This window comes from Notamacropus eugenii, chromosome 1, assembly GCF_028372415.1.
Source record: "Notamacropus eugenii isolate mMacEug1 chromosome 1, mMacEug1.pri_v2, whole genome shotgun sequence".
In the NCBI taxonomy this organism is placed as follows: Eukaryota; Metazoa; Chordata; class Mammalia; order Diprotodontia; family Macropodidae; genus Notamacropus; species Notamacropus eugenii.
Window position 1 is genome coordinate 76596985 of NC_092872.1, and position 25701 is coordinate 76622685.

The following is a 25701-nucleotide window of genomic DNA, read 5'->3' on the forward strand; positions in this document are numbered from 1 at the left end:
TTCATTCTGTCCTCATTAGAAAGAAAAAAAAAGTAATAATCTCAAAGATCAATGAAGGTTGCCAAAGGTCAACATGAACCAGTATCTAGAAGTCTGAATAACTGATCATTTTTAAAGTGGGTGTGGGAAATGATGGGGCCAAGAAAAGAGAAGAGTCACAAACACAAATATGGCATTCAATATAATCTTTTTTCAAGATTTCTTTTAAGTCATTACTGATTTCTCTATGTTTCTGAGTACATGCAAAATGCTACAAACACATTTACTGTTGTGATGCTTCCATAATAAAGATTTCTTCCTTGTCCCTGGGAATATCAAATGAGGTAGCATATGTAAATCACCAAATGAATTCTAGTTATAAGCAGGGATATATTTTTAACTAGAATGCTTAACTTAGTAACATGGACCAGGACTAAAAAGTACAACCATTAGAAGATAATGGAAGGAAGAAATAAAAATAATTATTATATTTCAAAGATCAAACAGAGAAACAGTATGAGATAAGTACAAAGATTATCATTAATATCAATATGAAAACAGCCCTTTCAAGTTCCAGAATGTTGTTCATTGGGAAAATTAGTTTGACTTACCACATTATCTGACAGTCTTACTAACATAACCACATATGCAATTTCCTACTTTTTACCATAATTCAGGCAGGATAATCCAGAAGAAGATACTAATTGCTTCAGTTTGTCTAATAATACTGAAGAAATAAAACAATGGCTGGAATTTGAGTTTTAAGATACATATGCAGAAGACCAATAAGAAAGGAAAAATAGCAGTGATAATTATAACAAAATTAATTTAATGCACACACTTCATACAATGACAATGAAAAAACCCCAAACTAAACTGATTTCAGCAAGGATGGGATGAAAAATGTATCTAATAGCAGTGATCTGACTTTTCTATTCTGTAATGCATAATACTTAAGGTTACATAAAATTTGAAGTTCTCAAGCTAATTTATGTTTATGAAGTTAGTTTTTGATTTTTCTTTTATCTACCTTTAAATTTCAAAGCTAGAAATCAAATGGGTGCCCATCAATTGGAGAATCATTAAAGAAACCATGGCATATAAATGTAAAAGGATATTATTATACATAAGAAATGACAAATGTGAGAAATTCAGAAAAACATGCAAAGACATATAAAATGATGCAGAGGGAAGTAAGCAGTACTAGAAAAACAATAAAGTGATTACAAAAATGTAAATTTTTTTTAAACACTAAAGAGATGTGGAACTTTAAGGAATTGTAATTATTGATTTTGTTCCTAAATATACAGGAAATGAAACACGCACCCCCCACTTCAACAAAGATGTGGGTATTTACAGGGGAACGATGACGCACACATATTCAAATGCGGTAACTACATTCATTGTTTTTGCTTAACTATTTTTCTTCGTTATAAGCAAGGATTCATTTTGGGAAGGGAGAAGAAATATGTGGAAATGACTGATATAAAAACAAAAGGTATCAATGAACTTTTAAGTCTTTTTATAAAGTTGGAGTTTTAGAGCTGAAAAGAACTTCAGCTTCTTAATCAAACCTTCTAGTATTACACATGAGAAAACTAAGGCGTAGAGAAGTTTAGGTTTTACTTCTGTTTATATTTACAAAACATTTATGTACTCACTTCATAAGGCCAGTGTTCTTTTTACTAAAAGGGCCAATGATTTTAAACATCAGTTCCACAACTCCATTTTTCCCTAAGGACACTGCATTCACAGCTAAAAATAAAAAGAGAGAAGTTTTAAACCATAATAATTATGTTTACTGGCATGTGTATACATCAGACATTCCAACGAATGAGCATACTCAAGCTATATGTGAAATGCTCACATTTTACTAAATGTATTCAGTGAGGGAAGAGGTTAAAGGTTAACCTTCCAGTCTCTAACTCCTATGGTTCAAGGGTAGATGAAACAAGATATGAGGCTGAAGGATCTAGCTGGTTACCACTCTATGGTAAATAATGAATGCCTCAACAGGCTACGAACTGAGCTAGCTGTATCATCCAAGGGTTCACCAATGATGTTCTTATCTCACTGTAAAATGACACCTAACCTCCAGAGATGTTCTGATAATCTATATAAACTGCTTTATTCTTAGTATTATTCAGTCCCTTGACAGTTAGCTGTTGACGTTTTCCTCTGCAGTCAGGTTACCTATTGCTCACTGCCCTCATCAGAACTTTTCATTCCCATCACCACTGCTGCCTTTCTGCTCTTACCTCTTTTCCCTACATTTATTGTCTTGTGCTTTCCATATTCTGCTGCTTCTTCTGTAACTGCAGGTGAGTATTTTATAGATATCACCAGCTAAAATGCTCTTTTACACCTTTTTATTAGCTAGCAGACAACACATCAAGTGTAATACTCAAGTTTTAGCTCTGGTTCCTTGCTTAAAAGAATTCTTGCTTTGCATGCATCCAAAGAATTACCTTTGTATTTCTATTTATATTTTTTAAAAATACACATCCAAGGTCATTCCAAACATAACAATTACAGAAGCTTAACCCCTGGATAACCAAAATTCAAACTATGTAATCTGCAATTCCTAAAAGTTTTTCTTTTGGAAACAATGTGATTAATTCTGGCTCTTTTCAAATATGTTAACTGCTCATCATTAGTAATTTACTCATAAAAATTCCAATTTTCTTTTGCTTAACATGTAAAAAGGACTTTCCTTTGTAAATCAGGCAAACTGAAAGAAACTTTACAACACTTACGATTGGTAGAATACACTCGTAAAAGCTGAAGACAAGGCAGCACTAAACGTTGATTCTGCAAATTCTGTTTCACCAAATTCAGAGTTATAGTTAAGGCCCCATTAATTCTAGACTTCACTCCAAACTTTTTGTCTATAAAAATAAATATAAAGAATTTACAAGTAACTTAAGAATGGGATGAGATTATTTTCAATTCCTGTTTTTAAATGTAATTTATCTACATACTCCAGTCATTTTATGCCAGTTCTTTTGTCAGATTTTTCAGATTCTGCTAAATAAAGCTGAAAAAAAATTAGTTCTCATTTCTGATATTTTTATAGCAAGTTAAACAAGATTTATGGGATTATGTTGAAGAGTTCTATTGCAAATAGATGGCAAGGGAAAATAAAATAAATGGAATATTAAAATATTTTTCCTGAAAATAAGTATGATTATACATGTACAGATATACATATATATATATGTGTATATATATATATATATATATATATATATCTTTGTGTGCACATTCCTAAAGATACCTTTTTTTAAGATATAGAAAGGAATCAATTGTAGCAATTCAATTTATGACAGTCAAAGCCAGATTAGTGGGGGATTAAGCAAAATTTGGGAAGGGCTAACTAGTAGTATTTAAGGATTTTAAGGATTACACATGCATCCTTAATCACGGTATTAACAGAAAATAGATGAGCTTTTACAAGTGATATTCCGCAGTAGAACATATCTTTACCATCACATAATTCACAGAAAGATGTAGAAAACATAAGATCTTAATGTGCTTATTGCATGGTGATTATAAAAAAAAAAAGCATTTGATTTGGTAGAGTAAAATACCACCTTTTAATACTCTCTCCTATGCAAACATCAAAATTATGCAAAATTCCTTAGAGGATATAACAGCACAGAGAACCCTGACAGATGACCCTCTTATCACTAATATCTAGTGGAGGATAAACTTAAGAGTCATATGCTAATCAAAGGTATTTGCTACTGCCATGGAAGGGAATCAGTGAATAGTCTAAATTGAAGAGGGATCTTCTATAGGTGGTAAAGATCTCCAGAAGTTCCTGTTTGTAGATAACACTACTGCATCAAGCCCAGAAACATTATAGAGCTTTCTGGATACAATCCAGAACCACTGAAAAGAGACTAGCCTAGCTGTTCCCACAACCACAAGGAAAACCAATGGGATAAAGAATATTTATTTTCCAGGTTTTGACATGCAGTCAAGTGAACAATGATTATACACTCACAGGTGAATAACAAATGATTCCTATGTCAGTAACAAGTCATTCCCTGACAGTTAAAATATATTTTTTGAGATGTTCAATACTTGCCATGTGGAAGGCATTTTGATTTTTTTCTTACAGAAAGTGTTCATGATGTACAGACACGAAGGTTCTGTGAATTCCACGAGTCTCTGGCCTCTCTCCTTCTTGTTCTTGTTCATATTTTCTAACACAGTTCTCACTGGCCTCACCTATTCCTACCTTTGCATATCAAAGTATATATTAATTTAAATCTTAGTAACTTCTTCAAAGAATTTTTCTACTAATCTCTGCAAGAGATGTTGGTATTTAATATTAGATTATTTTCATAGTGGTCTTTTTGCAAATATCTTTCAAAAGAATTTCAATACAAAGCTAACCAAATGTCTCATAACACAATTTGTTGCCTCTGGACACATGAGAAAACTAATTCCACCTACTTTTTATTTACCTTTCCAAGGACAGTCTATGAGCCATCTTTCCCCTAACCTACAATCTCTATCTGTCTTCTGGTTTAATTTACAGTGAATATATCAATATTGACATGATTCAGTCCCTCTAAACGGTTGTTCGAAAAGGATCTCAAATTTAAAGCAGATAAGTTTAAGTTTATAGAGAGTCTAAAAACCAACTTTTTTTTCTCCCTGTTCTGCCATCACTGAAGGAAAAGTAATGAGAGCCATTTTGCATTTTCTTGTATGGCTATACTTCTAATTTTGTAGTATACAAAACAGTCACTAAAAAACAATTATTAATGAAAAACAATAATAACAGTTTATTCATTCTTAAACTTTTCAAGCACATCTCTGCCTGCCAAAATCTCCTTCTTCAAGGCCTCTAGCTCAAAAGCCACCTCTTTAATAAAACTTTTAATGCCAACCCCAACATCAGTTTAAAGTGATCTTTCTGTGCCTCTCTTTTTTTCCTTAACACATTCTACTTTGCCCCGTACTTATTTACAACATGTATGTTTCCTTCAGGTTAAAATGTAATCTCCTTAAGGCCAAGGATTACATTATTTTCATTAGTATCTCCTCAGCACCTTGAACACAGTAATGCTGAGTATTTGCAGAATTCTCCTTCCTATTTTCAACTATCCTGATGTTCTCTATCTCCCCTCCATAAAGATCACAGGGTTTATGCTACTGAAGAGGACGAATGATAATAATTTCTATTTGTTTTCACTCGGCAATTTCTCTGCTACCTATTTGATAACTCTTCAAAAACTCAGGATTATCAGCAGAGTAGCAATGCCGTAGAAATAAAGAGACTTCACCAAGCACGCTCCTATTACAACACCAAGAGCTCAACAGCATCAGTCAAAGGTCAATTAGCAATTCCTGACAGATGATGACAATATTACGAAGGATAACTCTTATTCTAATTATCCAGTTATAATAATGATTCCGTTAAAATGGATACCTTTTGGTCCAGCTCTCGCGAGAAGTGTGTGAACTTGAATCATTAACTCTTCATGTGGCGGAGATTCTTTGCTGGCGGTCAAAAGTAACTGCAACAATATCTGTGTGCCACCTTTGGAGACTAAAGCACTTGCCCTCCTACTGCCACCTTTGAATTTAAACCAACATACACAATCTTCAGTGTCATATTCAACATAAAATGCCTTTATCATACATCATGCAAATTGTGGAAAGTCAAAACATATTAAATATTTGGAGACTTCAACTCATTGTTAGAAAAAAATCAACAGAAAAATTATGTACAACACAAAAGGTACACCTTGGAGAGGTGCATCATGGGACCTGAGAATCACAAAGGCTGATTCTCATCCTGGCTCAGCTACTTTTGAACTCTGACCTCAGTCAACTCACTTAACTTCTCTGATATTCAATTCCTGCCTCTGTAAAGTTCAGGATTTGGAACATATGACCCCTAGGTCTATAATCCTATGGCCTTCCCTAAATAAAAAAAGGAATTGTGAATGCCTGCCCTCAGGAATATGAAGCAACACTGGTATCTCTGGTAAAAAAGAAAAGTAAAACAGATACAATGTTATTTCCTTTCCTTTCCTACAAATCCATTTTAAACTACATACATTTTAAATTGACACTCCACAACTTAAGTATGATACAAAAAGGAGTAAAAGAAAGGTTACATATTTCACAAACCCTCAAAATACCATACTGTCATCAGATAAATCCAAGTGTATTGTCCTCATGTAATTCTATAATATTTTTGAGACATTATATCAAAATAAAACAGGGTTGAATACACTCATGTACAACAACCCTGTATTAAGAGTTTTTCAGTTTTTGATCTCAAGGAAATAAAGTACACTTTTAAAGTGACTTAGCAAAAACAACATCCTTTATCAATCTGTGTTCCCCCATTTTTGGCTTAGAAATTATGATCACAGACCTATGTGATTCATTATTCTTTACATACAGCAATAAAACCAAAGGAACTTACCAACTGACACCAATTCAACAAGAATGTTTAAGATATTAAGTGTGGTCTGAAGATCTTTCGTATTCTGAAATAAATATTTTATTTTCAGTATTAACATCACTGTAAATAGTTACCAAACTTTTTCTTTTAGCATTTACCTAAATTTTGTGGGCATCTTTCTCTTCAAAATTTTGGGTGTAAGATTAAATGCCTTCAGGATTCTACTATTTTCACTTCCCAGTATATCCTCGTTCTTTTCCTTCCAGAATCTTTAATCCTTAAACTAACATTTACAAGTGTCAGGCCTTGTCACTTAACCTCTAAGAGAGTCAATTTCCACATCTCTAAAATGGGGACAATAATACTTACACTATCATACTGTATCACAGAATCATGAAGAGAATACTTCAAAGGCCACAAAGGGTCACATAAATGTAAGTTATTATGATCATAAGGGAATGAATTCATATTAGGGGAGATTTCCATTTCTTACTACTGTTTCACTATAGTAGGGTTCTCATTATATACCCTTATTATAGCACATCTTTAAAATTTTTCTCATGCACATGTACTCAAGGCAATGACATACAATGAAAGGCATTTGATGGAGGCCTAGGGATAAGACTAGCTAAGTTCAAAAGTCTAAAACTTCAAAAACATTTAGACATTTTGCTAAAACAATAACTAGAATTGGAAGTAAGTGGTTTTTGTCCATTATTCTGAGGAATCAGCTTCACCAGACTGTCAAAAGGGTCCATGACACGCCCAAAAAAACTCTGCATTAAATATTACAATTCAGTATTTCCCAAAAATAAAAATATCACCTCAATAATACATCTATCCTTCACAGGGCTAAAAGAAGAAATTAATTCCTCTAAAAACTATCTTAGGATATATATTTGCACAAAAGATAATTTCCCCAAAATTTATCAACATATAATTACACCACTTGTTTTTTAGATGTCAGCATAAATGCAAAGAAAAAATATATAGATATATTAAAATCTACTGTTCTCAATAAATCTTGATAATTCTATTTGCCTATTTCTGAAAATTTTTTCCAATTTTGAAGGAAACAATTTTTCTTTTAAAAGAGGAAGGGAAAATGAATGTGGGATCCTCGTGACATTAAGAAAGATTCTCACGTATATCTCCAGTTTCCAATACACTCTCCTATCCATATTTTTACACTTATGACACGGAAACTAGTCTATGAATACATCGAGCTAATTCTTCTAACGTGTGTAATTTTGTAAAAGACAATAAACCTCTTTGGGCCTCAGGTTCCTATTCTGTAAAATGAGGGGATCCAATTAGAGCCACTGAAGTACCCTCCTGTTCTAGATCTATGGTACGATTATCTCCACAGAAGTATTATACATGTGGCTTAAGATTAAGGGATATGAAGCTGACTGTGAGTTCTCAGTGCAATACCAACAAAGTATTAGTCTGGCAGGTCTTATTTACCAAAGCAAAAAGCCTTCGAGTACAAGCCTAACAAAAGGCTATTCCAATCAACCAATCAATAAGTATTTATTGAGAACCTTCTATGCCAAAGCCTTTGCCTTCCAAGAGCTTAGAACAATTATGTGCAGCTAACAGATTAAGAAAGGTCTCACATAAGCCAATGAAGCCAAACTTGAAAGGAAACAACAAATTCTAAGAAACAGAGAGGGGAGAGGAGGGCAGATGACAGATACAGGGGTTGGTTTGTAAAAAGGAGAACGTCATGTGTGAGGAACAGCAAGAAGAAGAGCTTGCTTAGACCAAAGAAGCCACGAACAAGAAGAATGAAAAATAAGGTTGAAAAAGTTGGACTGCTCAATATGTATTTAGCAGATACTGTTTATTATTTGTAAAATTTGTATTTTATCCTAGAAGGTAAAGGGAGTCACTAAAGATTCTTGAGCAGGTGGGCTACATGGTGAGTCCAGTGCTTTAGAATAATCTAAAGATCACTAAAATAGTCCAGACAAGAGGCAAGGAAGGACTGAATTAGAGTTGCAGCTATCTGAATACTGAGAAGGAAATAAATGTAAGAAACATCGCGGAGCCAGAATCAACAAGATTTGCAATTGAGTTGATATGCAGGATGACTTAGAGTGATGAACCAAGAATGACTGTAAAGTTATAAACTTGACTTACTGGAAGCATGGTCTTGCCCTCTCAAAAGAAATAATAATGTTCAGAAGATGAGTGGGTTGGAGACAAAAATAACCAGGTTTTTTATGGGATGCATTGCATTTAAGATATCTTTGGGGTATCCAGTTTGAAATGTCCAACAAGCAGGTGATACTAGGGGACTAGAGTGCAGGAGAGAGGCTAAGATCAGATACACAGATCTGGTAGTCATCTGTGTAGACATGATAACTGAACCCATGATGACTAATTAAGTTACCAAGAGAGATGGTTGAAAGACAAGAAAGAAAGGAGGCCTAGGAAAGAGGCTTAGAGTAAACTTAGAGGAATATGGATGAGGATCCAGCAAATGAGAGAGATTTGTAGTCGTAAGACATGCAGGAAGAATACCAAGAAATAGTGGTTTCTCAAAAAAAAAAAAACTAAGAGAGTGGTCAACAGTGAAAATAGTTTCAAAATAGTTAATAGGATGAGGACTAAGAAAAGCCTATCCAAGTTTGAAAGTAAGACATCACTGGAGGGATGGAGGGCAGCATGAAGACAAGATGGCAAAATAGTGGGAAGCAGTAAAGCAAGGCCACAAGACCCTCCCCCCATATCCTGTGAAACTCCTCCAAAAGAACCCAGAAAATACACCAGACTGAATTCTAATGGGAAATTCCAAGAAAAAGTCACAATGAGTCATTTTTCCAGGTCAGGCTAGCATAGAGAGGTCTGCAGACACTCAGAACAGGGTCTGGCCAGGGGGTCCCAGACCCATACTGAGGCATCCTCAGACCTATCCTGGGACACCGATATAGGAACAGATACAAACTGACAACTTTGCTGCCCACTCCCCAGTTCCAGGTCACAGATCCAAGAAAGATTTGACCCATGCTTGCACTCTTGGAGCAAGGAACAACCAAGTATCAGTTGTGTAGCTAAGATTCTACGAGCAGAGTAAGTCTTGGATCCAGCTTCTAGCCCAGTAAGAAGTGGAATAACTAGAGCAGAAATCCCAGACCAAAAAGAAACCTGCAGTTCTATCACTCTGAACTAGTAGAACTTCCCAGTTGACTGGTACCAGTTGAGTCCAGCAGCAATCTACCATTGCTCAAACCCAAACCCAGGTCAGGAATCTGAAGAGCTCAGACCAGAAGGGCAGCAATCAGACTTTGGTTTGTTTTAATTTAATTAGCTTATCTGTTTTCAGTTTTCAACAATCACTTCTATAAGTATCAATTTTTCTTCCCCTCCCTCCCTAAGATGGAATGCAATCTTACATGGGTTCTAAATATACATTTCTATTAGACACATTTTCACATTTGTCATGTTGCATAGAAAAATTAAAACAAATGGGAGAAACCAGGGAAAAAAAACAGAACAGAACAACACGAGAAAATAATCTGCTTCATTCTGAATTCCGAACTCCATAGTTCTTTCTCTGGATGTGGAAGGCATTGTGCCTCAAGAGTCCTTTGGGAGTCCTTGCATGCAATCAGACTTTGTCTAAGTCAGATCATCTAGGGAGCACTAAAGCTTTCAGGTCCTCTGTCAGAGCTGTTTCTGAGTTCCTAGAACAACACAGCTCTCAATATTCCAAGAAAGCCAGAACAAGACTACCCAGAATTTTCTTCTAGAAGTATAGAGAGTTCAAGGCTAACATCAAGTCTGAATTCAGGAAGTAGGCTGGAAGAATAACAAAATAAATTCCATTATAAATAGTTATTATGGTGAAAGGGATGCTCAAGACATAAACTCAGAAGAAAACAATGACTCTAAAATAGAAACACAGTATGGGTACAACGCAGAGATGAAGTAAGAGTTTAAAAATGTTTTTGTCAATGAAATGAAAGGTATAGAAGAAAAAACTGGAAAAGAAAATAAAGCTATGGAATTAATAGCAACAATCTCCCTGAAGATTATAATGGATCAAATAGCAGCCAATGGCTCCGTAAGAAAATTAAAAATATTAAAGTGAAAAGGCTAAAGAAAAAAGAAAAAGAAAATCTAAGGTATCTCATAGCCAAAAAAAAAAAATGACTTAGGAATTCAATTGAAGAGAAAAAAATTTAAGAATCATTGGAACAATATGAACACTGTGACCAAAACATGAGCCTAGATATATTTCAAGAACTCATAAGAAAACCACATAAATGTCTGAAGCAGAAGGCAAAGTGGAAACAGAATGAATTCCCAAAATGAAAACTCCCAAAAACATTCTAGGTTAAAGAAAAATACTAAAGGCAACCGGAAAGAAAGGATTCAAGTGCAGGGGAGGCATAGTCAAGATCACACATTACTTAGAACCCACCACTATAAAGGAAAAGAGAGTTTAGAATATGACATTACAGAAGGCAAAGGATATAGGCTTTTAGCCAGGAAAATTGAGTATGATCATTTAGGGGGAGAAATAGGCCTTTAATGAAGGAGAATACTTCCAAAAATTCCAAATGAAAAGACCAAAGCTCTATAGAAACTCTGAAGTTCAAACAAAGGAGTCAAGAGAAACATAAAAAGGTAAACCGAACATATAATGATAAAGGACTAAACAAAGATAAACTGTTTACATTCTAATATGGATAGATGATAAATTTATTCCCTCTGAACTCTATCATCATCAGGACTCATCAATGGAGTTTAATTAGGCAAAGTCTAATGCTGTTTGTCTTGATGATCCTAAGAGAAAAAATTAAAAGAAAGGGAAGAGGAATACCCAGGGGAGGTGGGGCAGGAAGGGACAAAAAGGAAAATTAGGGGAAATTATATCACACAATCAAGATACTTGACAAGCAGGCAACTATATAAACAAGGAGAGAAAGTGGAAGGAGAGGCTGATATTGGAACTTCACTCTCATCTGAACTGCTCAAAGGAGGAAAGAATGCACATACACTCACACAGCTGGGATGAAAAATATTTTTTACTCCACAGCAGAAGGAAGGAGAGGGGAATAAGTGAAAAAGGGGGAATCAGAGGAAGAGTAAATTAAGGTAGTAATTAGTCCGACACAAAACAAACTCGAAGAATGCATAAAAAATATTACATAAAATATAAATGAAATAAAAATATTTATAGCTCTTTTTGAGGTGGCAGAGAACGCGAAGCTAAGGGAACACCAATAAACTGTGGAAAGGAGAAACAAGTTATGGTATATAAATATGATGGAATACTATCGTGCTGGAAGAAATGAGGAAAAGAGATGGTTTCAGAAGCCCAGGAAGATTACATGAACTGATGCAGAGTGAACAAGACCAGAACAATTTATACAATGACAATACAGAAAAGACAAGTAAGTTTGAAAGAACTGGGATCTCTGATCAGTGTGATGACCATGATTCTAGAAGGCTAATGCTGATGTTATTCATCTCCTGATAGAAAGGTGAATGATTTAGAGTGCAAAGTGAGATATCTATATCTATAGTGATCTAAATCTATGTATAGATATAGATAGATATATATAGGAGAGGACATAAGAAGACATGGTCAATGCAGACATTTCATTGGCTTCACTGTAGGCATTTGTGACAGGGATATTGTTTTTATTTCACTCTCAACTTGGGGGAAGGAGTTTGAGTAGGCAAGAGAAAAGGATTTTTACTGATTAAAAAAAATTAAATACAATTTTTTAAAAAGACACCATTGGTAATTTGGAGAAACTGGTTTCAGATGAGAAATGAGGTTGGAAGCCAGATTACATGGGTTTAAGATATGAGTGAGAGCAAAGGAAGTAGACACAATTAGTGTTGACAGTTTTTCCTAAGGATCTGGCTGTGAAAGGGAGGAATAAAATAGGATAGGGTTAAGTGAGGGTTTGTTAAGGAAGAAAGAGACCTGTGCATATTTTTAGACAGCAAACGGAGAAACTGGAGAAAGGGGAAAGACGGGAATGACTTTGAGGGTAATCTTCCAAAGGAGAGGATGGCATGAAGAGGGCAAGTAGAGGAGTTGATTGACTCTGCTGAGGCAAAAGATTATCTCTTCATCAAAGAACAGAGAAAAGAGGGAGAGACTGGAGGATGATGTCAAGGCATTATAAGATATAGAGTAAGGAAGAAGTGGTAGATCATGACAAACAGCCTCTATATTTTCTCAGTAAAGTATGAAGCAATGAACCTCAGCTAAGAGGATGACAGAAGATGTCGGTAGGGGAAGCTTGAGGACAGAAGAGGTTTGTGCAGAATGCAATAATTAGGGAGAAATAAAAAGGATTGTCTAGCTGCAGATCTCTGAAAATCACTGAAATCTAACTAAGACCTAGGTCTGAGGATCATCACTAGATGTAATATTATTTTTGGCCATAGCAATTCACTAAGATTATGTCAGTGAAAACAATAGCCTCATTCATGTAATCATCTGAAGTACTCATGTACTAATCTCTATTAAGTTCAAGTTACTACCTATATATCAACACTTTATAACACAACAATAAAATTTTAAAATTCATGATTTTTATAAGTTAAAGTTACTTATTCCTAGGTATAATTTCATTTCCTACTAGTTACAATAAGTCATAGTGAAATTTAAACTTGATGTTTTAAATCACTGAGTTATACAACCACATAAAATTAGAATGCTTATTTCTCCTAACTATACTTAAAAATAACAAAGTTTAATTTCTTTAAATATAACTCTAGGACAAAATCATTGACCAAAAGGAATAATTCAAAATGTTATTAATCAAGATTAAGGGAGAAAGAGAATCAATGTTTCTTATGTTCATTATGGGTCTCCATTTCTCATGGAGAATCATAACTAGAAATATTATTAAGCCTTAGTTATTTACCTCTAATGTTGAGAGAAGAACATCCATTCCTGTAGAACCTTTGGCTGTCATTTCTTTCCTGATTTTCTCTAAAAGACAGAAACATAGTGTCTTTTTTATAACTTAAAAAAAGAAAAATATTTATGCTAACTTGCAAATACAGTGGGTAAAGTTACCATCCATAGACCTAAGACACCTACCAAATTGCTTCTTGGGTGATCCTGCCTCTGGTGTAGATGACCCTACTCTCCAGGGTGTAGTATGATGGATTTCCATATTTCACTGAATGAAGTATTCCCCTCATTTCACCACTGCTCCTGACATGGCCCAAGTGGGTCCCTGTTCTCCAGTCCAACAATTCAAAGGCAATGCCAAAGGGTAGGAATAGGAATCAGTAAAAATAGGACACCAGGCCTCCCACAAATTTCCAGGTCTACAAATGGAAAATGCTCTCATCAAAAATGGCATGAAGGAAAATTTAATATTCTAAAGTGTGTTTTTAAAACACTTCTAAAATTTTGGATAGTACAATATTACTGGGGCACTCATAAAAGCAATGGAAAGGAGCTGCTTCTGCAATCATGAGGGATGAAAGAAACCTAAAAGTATTCTCCCAGTATCCAAGAGGAAGCAACTTTTTCTCTATTATTTGCAGGTTTATGTGGATCTCTTATTTTTCTTCCTTTGATGAGAGAGAAGCTAGAAAAACAGGCTATGTGCCAAAGTATAAGGAAGTAAACAGAGTGTTGTTGGTAACATTTTTGACAGGAAAGTACCAAAGGGAGAGGGTCAAAGCTTAGAAGAGGATATTTGCTTCTAAAATAGAGACAAATTGAACGGTATTCATTATCACTGAATTTATCCAGTACTATAAACTATGAATCATTCCACATAAGTAAATTTTTTGATAATTCTTTTTAACATTTTATTTTAACCATTCTGGACAAAAATCATTCTAAAAATGTGTTATATAGTTGCCTATCTTCATAAACAGTATAATGCATATATATGCTTTAACTTTTCCTTAATAAACAAATAACTGATTGACTCTTGGTCTTCCTAATAACCATCAATTATCACAATACAATGTCTTCATGAGTTACTAGGTACAGAAGTTTGTTTTAATTTCAAAATTACATATACACTGATACCTGCACAGACATACATAAAACACAAAAAGACATTAGAGACTGGTTTGCATTTTTGTTTCTGAATTTTGCAATGTTAGGTTATCAGCCAGCCCTTCCAATTATCACACCACCCTCTAATACTCTTCTGTGGCCTACAAAACCACATTCAAGGTTCTTTGACACTTAAAGTATATAATAAGTAGGTATTCAATAAAGACCTTGAAGAACTTTGCTGTGAATAAAGTCCTTGGAGTTTTGATTGTGTGACACATCTAAGCCACTTTTGTTCAATTCATAGCTCAATTCCACTTTTGCTCAAATCATCTTGGATAGATTTCAAATAGGTGGCATTGTTCAAAAAATGTCCTCCAGAGATCAACTGTATCCATATTAGGCAAACTTCAAATACCAATAAATATGTAAACTATACTTAAAATTCAGTTCAAGAGAAGATCAAATGGTATTATTTGTGAACTGAATTATACTAAGCAAGTTCAATTCAAAATTATAAAGAAGAAAATAATTACACTGCCTTTTTCAGAACACAGCTACTGAAACAATGGAAAAGTTTTCATTTCCACATTATCTTAAGCCAACTGGCAATATAGATTTTGAAGGGGAAAAACTTTACTCAAACTCTCATACAGAATATAAATGTTTAAAATATATACTAAGTTAACAATTAAAAAAAAACATAGGAGGTAAAAATCATTTTGCTTAGAAAGAATACTATACTATTAAATAAAATTACAAAATCAGCATTTCATATTACTCAAATGCCAAGGAATGATGATATATTTAGTTTAGCTTACCCTGTAAGTATGCTTAATTCATCGTCTTTAACTCACCTTTCAATGAACACAATTCTTAAAATAACTATGTTGTTCTATATCCAAATGTTTCAAAAAGACTGGATTAAAATTTTATCAGGGTTTTTTAGTTTACCAAAATATTGACTGCACTTGGCTCTTTCTTCCTCAGAGTTTGAATGAGTGGTGAGGAAATGGTGGCAACAAGTAGAGACAATTTTTGTAGGAGTTTGACAGTAAAAAGAAAAATAGAGATAGAAGTAATTGCCAAAGGAGCCTACAGTGTCAAGTAGCTTTTTTTAATTTTATTTTGCTTTTTAAAGGATGAGGCAGACCTCAGCAGATCTGTAGGTGTTAAAAAAGGAATCAATAAATAGGGAAAGACAGAAGATCAAAGAAAGAAAAAATGATGAATGGAACATGCTCCCAGAAAAGATAGGAAAGAATAGTATGAAGGGCACAAGAAGAAGAATCAGAACTGGCAGGAATAGCCATTTTTGTAGACAGAAGCAAAGGAGGTGAGAATGGATGAAGACATAAATACATTCTGAGACAGGAAGTAGAAGATATGAGGGTATTCATTACAGATGGCCTCAATTATTGCAGGAAAATAGGACGCAGCATTCTCTGTTGAAAGAAGGATGAAAACAGCACGGAGACCTGAGCAGAACAGCTCGCGTCTACGCAGCCTTCTAAGGCACACAAAGCACTTTATAAATATCATTTCGTTTGATACTCACAATGACCCTAGAAGGAAAGTGCTATTATCATCTCCCTTTTACAGATGGGGAAACAGACATAAAGAAGCTAAACGACTTCCCCTGGGTCACAAATCAAGTAAGTGCATGAAGGTAGATTTTCACTCAGGACTGTCTGACTCCAGGTCTAGCCCACTATCCACTGTACCACGTAGCTGCCTGTTAAAAAATAACTATCATTTCTATAGCACATTAAGGTCTGCAAAATGGTTTCCATGTTACCTCACGTCATCTTCACGACAATCCTGTGAGCCAAGTGCTATCATTGTCCCCATTTTACGAATGAGGAAACAAACACAGAAAGGGTATGTGACTTGCCCAGGGGTACACAGCAAGGTAGCCAAGTTTCTTCCAAAAACTCAGACTCAAGTCTTCTAGATTCCAAATCTACCACACTATCTACAGTATTACGAAGACATGGAACAGTCAAATTTGGGGGGTCTGATGGTCAATTAGGAAAGAATAAATAATTGTCATGCTAGAGGGCAGGACAAGTTGGAATAAAAAAACATAAATGTTTAACTGACTCAGTTCGCATAGAGGTATGACCTCTAAGAGCATGGAAATATAACTGAAGAATAAGGATTTCCAGGTGGGGGTGATGAACTGAGAATTGGCAGGACATGAATAGTAGCAGGAGAAAAGGGCAGGAAAGCAGCTGTGAGGATCAATATACAGATGAACTAGTTAACTACTGGGTCAAGACAGTTAAGGAATGAAAGTAAAGCCAAAAGAGAGGTGACTGACTATAAGAATAGAGAAAGGGGGACTAGAGCTCACCGTGAGGATAAAGAACATATGTAGGAAGAGTGGGACAGAAGGAAATGTGGAAAGACAGGCAAATACCATGAGAGAGGGGAAATTTCAGAGTTCAAGATTTAAGGCAGGCCTGCAGACCGCTTAATGGCCCTCAGGCCTCTCTGGCAGCCCAAGAAAAATGTAAAGGAAAACATCCTTTGTATGCAGAAGAAATCCTTTGGCATTCTGCAAGTGGCATGAGGGCCGGCAGGTTGTGCAGACCTCTTCTAAAGTATGATCACCATGACAGGTACCTGAAATAGAGTTTATAAGGGTTGATTTACTTAGAGAGCTTGGGTTTTTGAAGGTATAGCCATCCATCTACCTATCTATCTATCTGTCTATCTAAGAAATCTAGAGAGAGACCTAGATGTTACTTAACTAGATAGATTAGGGGATAATTAGGGTGCTCATGATAGACGGTCTCAATTTTTGCAGAGACAATTGTACTATTTTGTAATGTATACATATATACATATGTGTGCTCTCAAATACACCTATATATCTGTGTGAATATACGGTATGTGTGTATATATACACATGCATTTGTGTTTATATGCATGTATGTGTATATATGTATGTGTGTATACATATCTAAAACATAAATCTATATAAAACAAAGACACACACACATATATAGATATCACCAAATAAGAAGTCATGGGTTGGAAAGGCAATAAGGACTCTGAGCAGGTACTAAGCTTAAGAAAGAAGGGACAATATATGTGTGTTTGTGTGTGTGAGTGTGAGTGTGTGTGTGTGTGTGTGTGTGTGTGTGTACCTAAAAATAATTAAGTGTTGAGAGGAATGTACTAGAAGAAAGAGAAAGGGAGAGATAGAATGTAATAAATCATCTCACATAAAAGAGACAATAAAGAACTTTTACAATGAAGGCAAAGAGGGGGGAGATGAGACGGAATAAGTGAGCCTTGCTCTCATCAGTTTTGTCTAAAAAGGAGGGAATAAAACACACTCAATTGGGTATGGAAATCTATCTTACCCTGCAGGAAGGTGTGGGGGTGGGGGTGGGGAATGGGGGAAGGAGATAGGAGAGGGAGGACAAGAGAAGGGACAGCAGATTGGGGAAAGGGATAATCAGAAGCAAACACTATTGTGAGAGGACAGGTCAAGGCAGAGAATGGAAAAAATGGAGGACAGGATAGGATAGAGGGAAATGTGATTAGTCTTTCACAACATGACTCTTATAGAAGTGTTTTGCAGTATGGCCTATACTGAATTTCTTGCTTTCTCAATGAGGATGAATGCGGAGGAAGGGAGAGAATATGGAACTCAAAAGCTTTAAAAATTAATGTTAAAACCTGTTTTTGCATGCAACTGGGAAATAAGATGTACAGGCAATGGGGCATAAAAATCTATCTTACCCTATAGGAAAACAAAGGGGGAATGGGGGTGGGGGGTGGGGGGTAATAGAAAGGAGGTCAGATTGGGGGAAGGGGTGGTTGGGATGCAAGCTATCCTGCGGTGGGGAGAAAATTTGGAATTCAAAATCTTGTAGAAGTGAATGTTGAAAACTAAATATAAATAAATTATATAATTTTAAAAATACCTTGAATAAAAGAAAGAAAGAAGAGATAGTGACCAAGAGGTTAATCAAAGAAACAAAAATCTGAGTGATACAGGTGGAGTAAGCCTTAAATGGAGGAAAGGTGAGTTACTACAGTAGAGCTGAGTTCCCAGAGTGGTAGTAAGAAGCCAGAATTATGCCAACTCTTATTCCTGGCCTAGTGCATCACAGAACAAAACAATAAAGAGCAACTAATACTGAAAATGATAGCCAGAAAAGAAAAATGCCACACAAAGGGGCTTTGGAAGGGAGCACCAGCATGGAGAAGCAAACCCCAGGACACTGCTATAAATCAAGGAGACTTCACAGGTCTCCAGGTAAGATGGCCTCTTGATTCTCTGAGCTCATATGCATGTCCTTTCTTGTCCTTTATACCATAAAGAAAATGCTTCTAGGTAGAAACCTTACAGAGGCTTAGTGCTTATTAAGAAAACTGGTAGCCACACTTAGAAGAGTTCTAAATGTTGACATTCCCAGGTCACATCTAGGTGGAGACAATGAGTCAGAGAAGTAAGAGGTCTCCAAAATGTCACTGGGTAGACTCTGGCTTATATAAGATCTATAAAGCTAAAAGAAGACTGATGAGGGTAAATGTCAACAGTGAGTAATAAAAATCCTGAAAGAAGGTGAAAATGTTGAAGATAAAATGTGTATAACTTTTTGATGTTGCTCAGGGGTCAGGCTTATAACCTAGAATTGTTAAGAAACAAGGAGAAGCTGTTCAAAGATGCATTTTTGTCGTGCATAGCAAATGCCTGTGCAACTTAGCAAAAAAAATTGGCTGCTGAGTAATATGATTTGTGACAATACCATTTTGCATGATTTATCAAAGATTGCATCATCCTTATCTTAGCGTAGCAGACTTTGATATAAAGAAGCTCTTTTCCTAGATGATTTATTAATCAATTGTTTTTTTTTATAATGCCACTTCAACTATTTTTTTAAATACTGTTACATGGATACTGAGAATATTATGGCAAAAGTCTAGACTCTAATATATCATGTTATTTATAAGAATCATCAATAATTGCTAGCAAAAAATGTAGAACATAGTTATTTGTCATCAAACTATCAAACACAAACTATTTCCCACATATTCATAACTTCAGGCATAAAGTAGCCCTAGAAAAATATTCTGTCTCACTACAAAGAAGAAAGTTTGTCATGAACAATATGGAAGTCTACAGAATTATACAGTTCTGCTACGAAGCTTACAAATAAGTAGAAATATCATTAATTTTAGTACTAAGTTACTACACTTACAAAAAAACATTATATATTTTCCGAAAAGCAGCAACATTTTGCAGTAAAAGTTCTGTATTGGACATTAGGAAAACCTGTCTCAGATATATAATAACCATATGACACTTAGAAAGTCATTTGACCTCACTGAACATTTCCTCCCATGTAAAATAGGGATAACAAAAGGGTCGAGAGCATCAAATTAGATTTTAAGTATAGATATATGTGCATATATTCATGTATATAAAATGCTTTTCAAACCTGAAACACTAAATAATAATAGCTGACATTTATAATTTTCATAGAAAACTGAGTAGTGATAGTTTAGATACTAAATTTAAAATGTCTTCAGTATCTCTAATGAAAATAATCTTTATTTTAATTTAAAGACCAAGTTAAATAGTCTTTCTGGCAGAATCTAATTAGTCATTCTTCAAGTTTCCTACAAACTAAGAAAATTAAACCACTTCCTGAAACAAAATCAAATTCATTAAGAGGGCATATTGCCTAACCATCCTGGAAAGTTGACCGAATTGTTCAATAATAATATTTTAAAGAAAGGAAAAGAATGCCAATTCATATATTAAAAAACTATCTCTGGACAAAAATGTAACACTAGAATTTATCTGAATTTCTTTGTGCCATTTATAAATAATACTATAGAGAAATTTGATATACAGTAGTTCAAATGATTATAGACAAGGGAACTAGTTAGATGTACAATACATGATGGCTTTTTTTCCAGAATTTTCAATTCCCATTGGCTAGCTCAGTAAACGTAAACTCTTCACTGTTCAATGTGCGTTCCAAACACATGATTTCTGATGTCTTTCTGATCTTTTCCCCCTCCCCTCACAACTTCCACAAACCACTTTAAAAAAAAAAAAAAAAGAAAAAGAAAAAATCCAACCCAAGGTCTAAGCGATTAAAGAAAGATATACAACAGTCCAGGGTATAATATATGAACTACCTCTGCTAGAGACCTGATAAAGGGGATGATGCATTTTTGAAGTATCTAAATTTTCACCGAATTTCCTTTCTTGATACGCTAAGTTCTTGCCCTTTGTACTCGATCTTCATAAATGGTAAAGACACATCCCTACTTATTTCCTTTAAAAACTAATCCTGATGAGTAAGCAAAAAGAAATGGTGCAAAGCTTTATCAGAAACAACTGGGGACGGGTCCCCACCATTTAGGAGAAACAAGGTCAAATTACAGGAATTCACTATATTAGAAGGAAAGGAAATTTCAAGTTCAGGCAAAACAGGGTATGAATTACAGAAAATATACATTTCAATAGCTTGAAAATGAGGTTTCTTACACATAAGTTAGTTCCTTGTTGTCAGGGTTGGTGGAAGGAGAAAGCATTGTACAGTGGAAAGGGCAAGTGGAATTGAAGGCAGAGACCTGGGTTTGAATCTTAACTCTGCAACTTACTGCGTAACACAAATTTTCTGGGTCTCGGTTTTCTCATCTGTAAAATAATGAGGTTGTACAAGGTAGACTCAAAGATACCTTCCAACTCAATATCTATAAATGAGGCCAAATCCTTTGAAATCACAGGACCCCAACACATCATAGTGGAAAGAGCATTTAAGTGGGAATCAGAACACCTGGATTTTAGTCCCAGCACCACACTAACTAGCTGGGTAACCCTGAACAAATCACTTAACTGATATGGACCTGTTTCTTCATCTGTAAAATGAAGAGGTTGGGCAAGATGATGTCAAAGGTCTCTTCTTGTTCTAAAATTCTATGATTCTATGGTGAAATCAGAATTACAGAATCATGGAATTTTAGAAGTGAAAGAGATCTTGGAAATCATCCAGTCCATCCAGACATGATTTTTCTTAGGGCTGCACCAAACATTTGTATTTATCCTCCAATACCTATCCCTGCTGTGATCTTCTACACGTCTTTTTAAAATCTAATTTGGTTGGTGAATTCTCTTTACATCCAAAGCAATCTCTTGACAACTTTTTTCTTCTTAATTGTAATTGTGTATCTTTGTATATTCAGAATTTCATTCCTAATAGTTTTCCACACTTCTCAGTCCACAAGAATCGCAGCTATTCTTCTGTGAGATCTTTTTTCCCCAAAACGCAAGATGCAGGTTAGACTTTTCCCAGCTTTCCCCTCCTTTATCACAAAAACAAACAAGTAAGGGTCATTTCCCCTCAAGATTATCATCATTTCCAACCCAGCAAGCAATTGTTGGAGAAAATCATAACTACAACAGAATTTCCACTTGTTAGTTCCTCCAACTTTTCAAGGAGGAAATTATCATTAAAGCAAGTTAAGAAATTAGCATCCACTTATCTTTTGGTAGGGAGGGAACTCCTGTGAATTTACTAGACAAAGAGACCCACCACTACTACATCATGCCTCAGTGTCAGGATTGTGGTCTCTATTTCTCAAACTCATACATTTCCTCTTTTTCTTTGTCCAGATGACTTGTATTAGTCTGCTGACAATACTGCTTCCATTCCTGCCTCCTTTGTCCTTCACTGAGGCGCTTTCCACCATGCTTCCTCACTCTTTTTTATGCTACTGTGCCACCTCAATCCTCTCTACCATTCCCCATCTTTATATAATACAGCTGCTAGTCAGTCAATCAACAAGAATTTATTAAGTGCTTAGTATGCATCAGAGACTATGCATACTATATCAATAAAATAATAATAGTTCACTTTTATATGGCACTTGAAGGTTTGCAAAACACTTGACGAAGCTTATGATGTGCACCAGCAGTTTCTTTTTCCTTCCTATTCTTTACCTACCAAACTAAACCCTAAAGATTCACAAGACTCCGGAAAAATGATTCTTCTTCTGTTATGTAAATTTTATTTTATATTTTGAATTTAACAAATACCAAAAGAAATTTCCATCTACAAAGTAAACCAAAGAAATGAAGATATGTGAAAATAAAAATCTTTGTTATATACGTTTTGCTACCTCCTAAATATATTCCTTTCAAAGCTATCCTGCTTGTCTAATTTCCCCTCTAAGCTTCCTTCACTTCTGTGCATTTTTTAAAATGCTTCTATGGCCATCTTTTATTTTCTCCTTTTTTGGGAGAGGCAGGGAGGCATCTCTAGCATGCTTCGCCTTTACTATACCTAGAACCCAAAAAAGAAAAAAAAATTCTTAGTACATACTGAAGGAGAGTAGAACGGAGCCGCCCATTTCTCTCACGACTCCAACAAAGACGGAGGAAACGCACCAGAGTACAACAGGAAAACACAAGGAAAAACCACAGTGCTTTCTGTTTCCTGCCAAGATCATGGATTCACCCTACAGGGTGAATGACCAGGGCTGGGCCTACAAATATGTATCTCTGGTCATGCCCTGAGTGAGAAACCGACTTGGCCCAGGACAGAATGACCAGGGACAGACAAACAAGGGATGGATTAGTTTTGTCACTCTGATCCCACAACAGGATCATGGATTCAGTCCACAAGTGAGTGACCAGGGCAAGGAGGGCAAAGGAACAGAGAGAACTAAGGTTCTTTTATTCTGAACTTAGAGAACCTTCCACCTTATTGACAGAGCCTTTATCAGCAACTGCCTACTGGAGCTCCAGCTAAGAGCAAGTCTTAGTTGTGTTGCACAAACCCAAATTAGAGTATGAAGTCTTAAAAAACCAAAGACTAGAAGAACAGGAAATAGTGTCTACTAAAATTTTGCAGCAAGTTGATATGATCTGGCCCTGTGATTCATGAAAAATACAGTGCTCCATACCAAGAGAAGTGACAGGCTCTAAGTCAGTACAGATCAGGACTGCCCAAGACCCCAACATTTTCTCCTAAAGTGGGGAGAACCTAATCCAAAATCAAAGTCCCAATTCATGAAAGATGAAAGAATGAGAAGGAAAGAAAGGAGGGAGGGAAGGAAGCAGGAAAGAAGAAGGAATAGGGAAGGAGGAAGGAAAGAAGGAAGTAAGGAGGGAGGGAGGGGAAAAAAGGAGGGAAAGGAGAGCGGGAGGAAGGGAGGAAGGAAGGAAGGAAGAAAGGAAGAAAAGAAGGAAGGAAAGAAGATATGAATTTTAAAGTGCTATTATGGAGACAGGAATGCCTATGACATAAACCTAAAAGAAAAGAACAACTCAATAAATCTACAAGCAAAGTCTCAAAGAAAAATACAGCTTCATCATGAGAGCAACTATTATTCCTGGAAGAAATAAAGCAAGATATTTTTGAAGAATTAAAAAACTATATCATAAATTAAACAAGAATCCTAGAGGAAAAGATTGGAAGAATTAACAGACTAGCACAAAAGGTACTTTTACCTTATATTAAAACTTCACCTAAACAAAAGTCTCCCTGAAAATGAGAATGGACCAAAAAAAGAAATTAATGGCTACATGACAGAATAAGAAGTATTAAAAGAAAGTCAATATGCTTTAAAAAATTTATATATATATGTATATATACATATGAACATATATATACATATATGTTCATATGTATATATATATGTATATATACATATGAACATATATGTATATATACATGTGTACATATATACGTGTGTGCATGTGTGTACACATATATATATATCATATATATATATATATATAAAGTATCTAATCTTGAAAACAACTGACATGGAAAAAGGTCAAGAAGTAAAATTTTACAACCACTGGACCACTTGAAAACCATGACCAGAAAAAGATAATGGAAATCATATTTCAAGAAATTATGAATGTGGGAAAAGAAAATAGCAAAGATAAAGCTAGTCATGATGGTGGCAACCAGGCCCTGATGTACTAATGGATTCACTCACTGCCTCTCTGAATTCCCCACAGCTTCTGAGGACAGATTCTCAAGTGGCCCTATGCCTTAGAGAGAAGACAAATGCAGCTCACCATGCCAGGGGAAAGTGACAGTGGTAATGGTGGCAACCTAGGCCTAGGAAAAAAGTCACCCTTCCAGTCAAATAGGACAAATCCCACAAGTTACCTCAACCTCCAGCCTCCCTCTCAGCAGGTCTGAGAAACCAACTAATAGAAACCTATTGTCCAGTTTTAGAAAAACTTCCACCTAAAATCATTTTTTTAAGTTTATAATTGGTACTTTAAGTGGTGAGTTTCCACTGCCCAGAAAATCTGATTTAACAAAGTCATTCTGACAAAAGTATTCATATATAACATTTATATTCAAAGATTTGTTAAACTGAATATAAATAAAATTTATTTCTTTCCAAAAAGTTTATGAATGAAACCTGCCTAGATCTATTAGAACCGGAGAACAAAATGAAAATAAAAAGAAACCACCAATCATCTCTTGAAAGAAAACCCAAAATGAAAACTCCCAGGAGCATGACTGCCAAAAGCCAAAACTTTCAGGTAAAAGAAAAAAAATTACTGCCAGCAGCTAGAAAGAGATCAAGTACCATACTCAGGACTTGGCAACTGCCACTAAAAAGGAAAGGAAGGTTTCCAGACTGTCATTTTTTAAGCTTTCGCACTGAGACAATGTTTTTTAAAGGAATTTCATTTAATTCACGTTCTCAAAGGGAAAAAGCACTTGCAGGGAAGGAGAAGAAAGGAAGATTGGGAAAAGCTACATACAGAAGGTAGAATTTAAGGTAAATCCTGAAGAAATTCTGACAAGCCTGGAAGTGAGAAGGAACATCATGCCAAGAATAGGGGGCAGTCAGTAAAAATGCCTAGTCATAAGGAATGTCCTAGGCAAGGAACAGAACATAAAACAGGTGGATTGTAGCGTACACACAGAAGAGTCAAATACTAAGATAAGAAAGGTAGGAGAGGGGCAGGTTGTAAAGAGCTTTAAATGCTAAACAAAGGATTATGTTTCTTACTAGAGTTAATAAGTAGCCACGGGAGTTTACTGGAGTTAAGGGTAGCTGAGTGGAGGACAGACTGAAGCAAAGCAACACTGGAGGCAGGAAGATGAAGTAGAAGGCTATTTCAACAGTCTAGATAAAAAATGACTAAAACAGACTAGGTGGTTAATAAATGCTTGTTGAATAAGGTGGCAGCTGTACAAGTGAAGAGAAGGCAATGTGGGAGATTCTGAAGGTAGAAATTACAGAATGGATATATGGGAAAAGTAGAATTAAG

At 35.3% G+C, this 25701-nt stretch overlaps 1 protein-coding gene across 8 annotated transcripts in view; it reads right to left on the bottom strand.

Moving 5' to 3' along the window:
* The window catches only part of AGTPBP1 (ATP/GTP binding carboxypeptidase 1), a 241452-nt gene that overhangs the window by 156616 nt on the left and 59135 nt on the right, over positions 1-25701 (bottom strand). For 6 of the 8 annotated variants that reach the window (XM_072606021.1, XM_072605974.1, XM_072605967.1 and 3 more), the window contains exons 4-8: positions 13315-13382; positions 6434-6497; positions 5426-5572; positions 2736-2867; positions 1641-1734 (exon numbers count right to left, since the gene is read on the bottom strand). In XM_072606021.1, the coding sequence (XP_072462122.1) occupies positions 1641-1734; positions 2736-2867; positions 5426-5572; positions 6434-6497; positions 13315-13382 (505 nt within the window). Of the gene's footprint in view, positions 1-1640; positions 1735-2735; positions 2868-5425; positions 5573-6433; positions 6498-13314; positions 13383-13493; positions 13633-25701 lie in introns of all 8 variants that reach the window. The other 2 variants (XM_072606012.1, XM_072606004.1) reach the window with 1 other exon arrangement.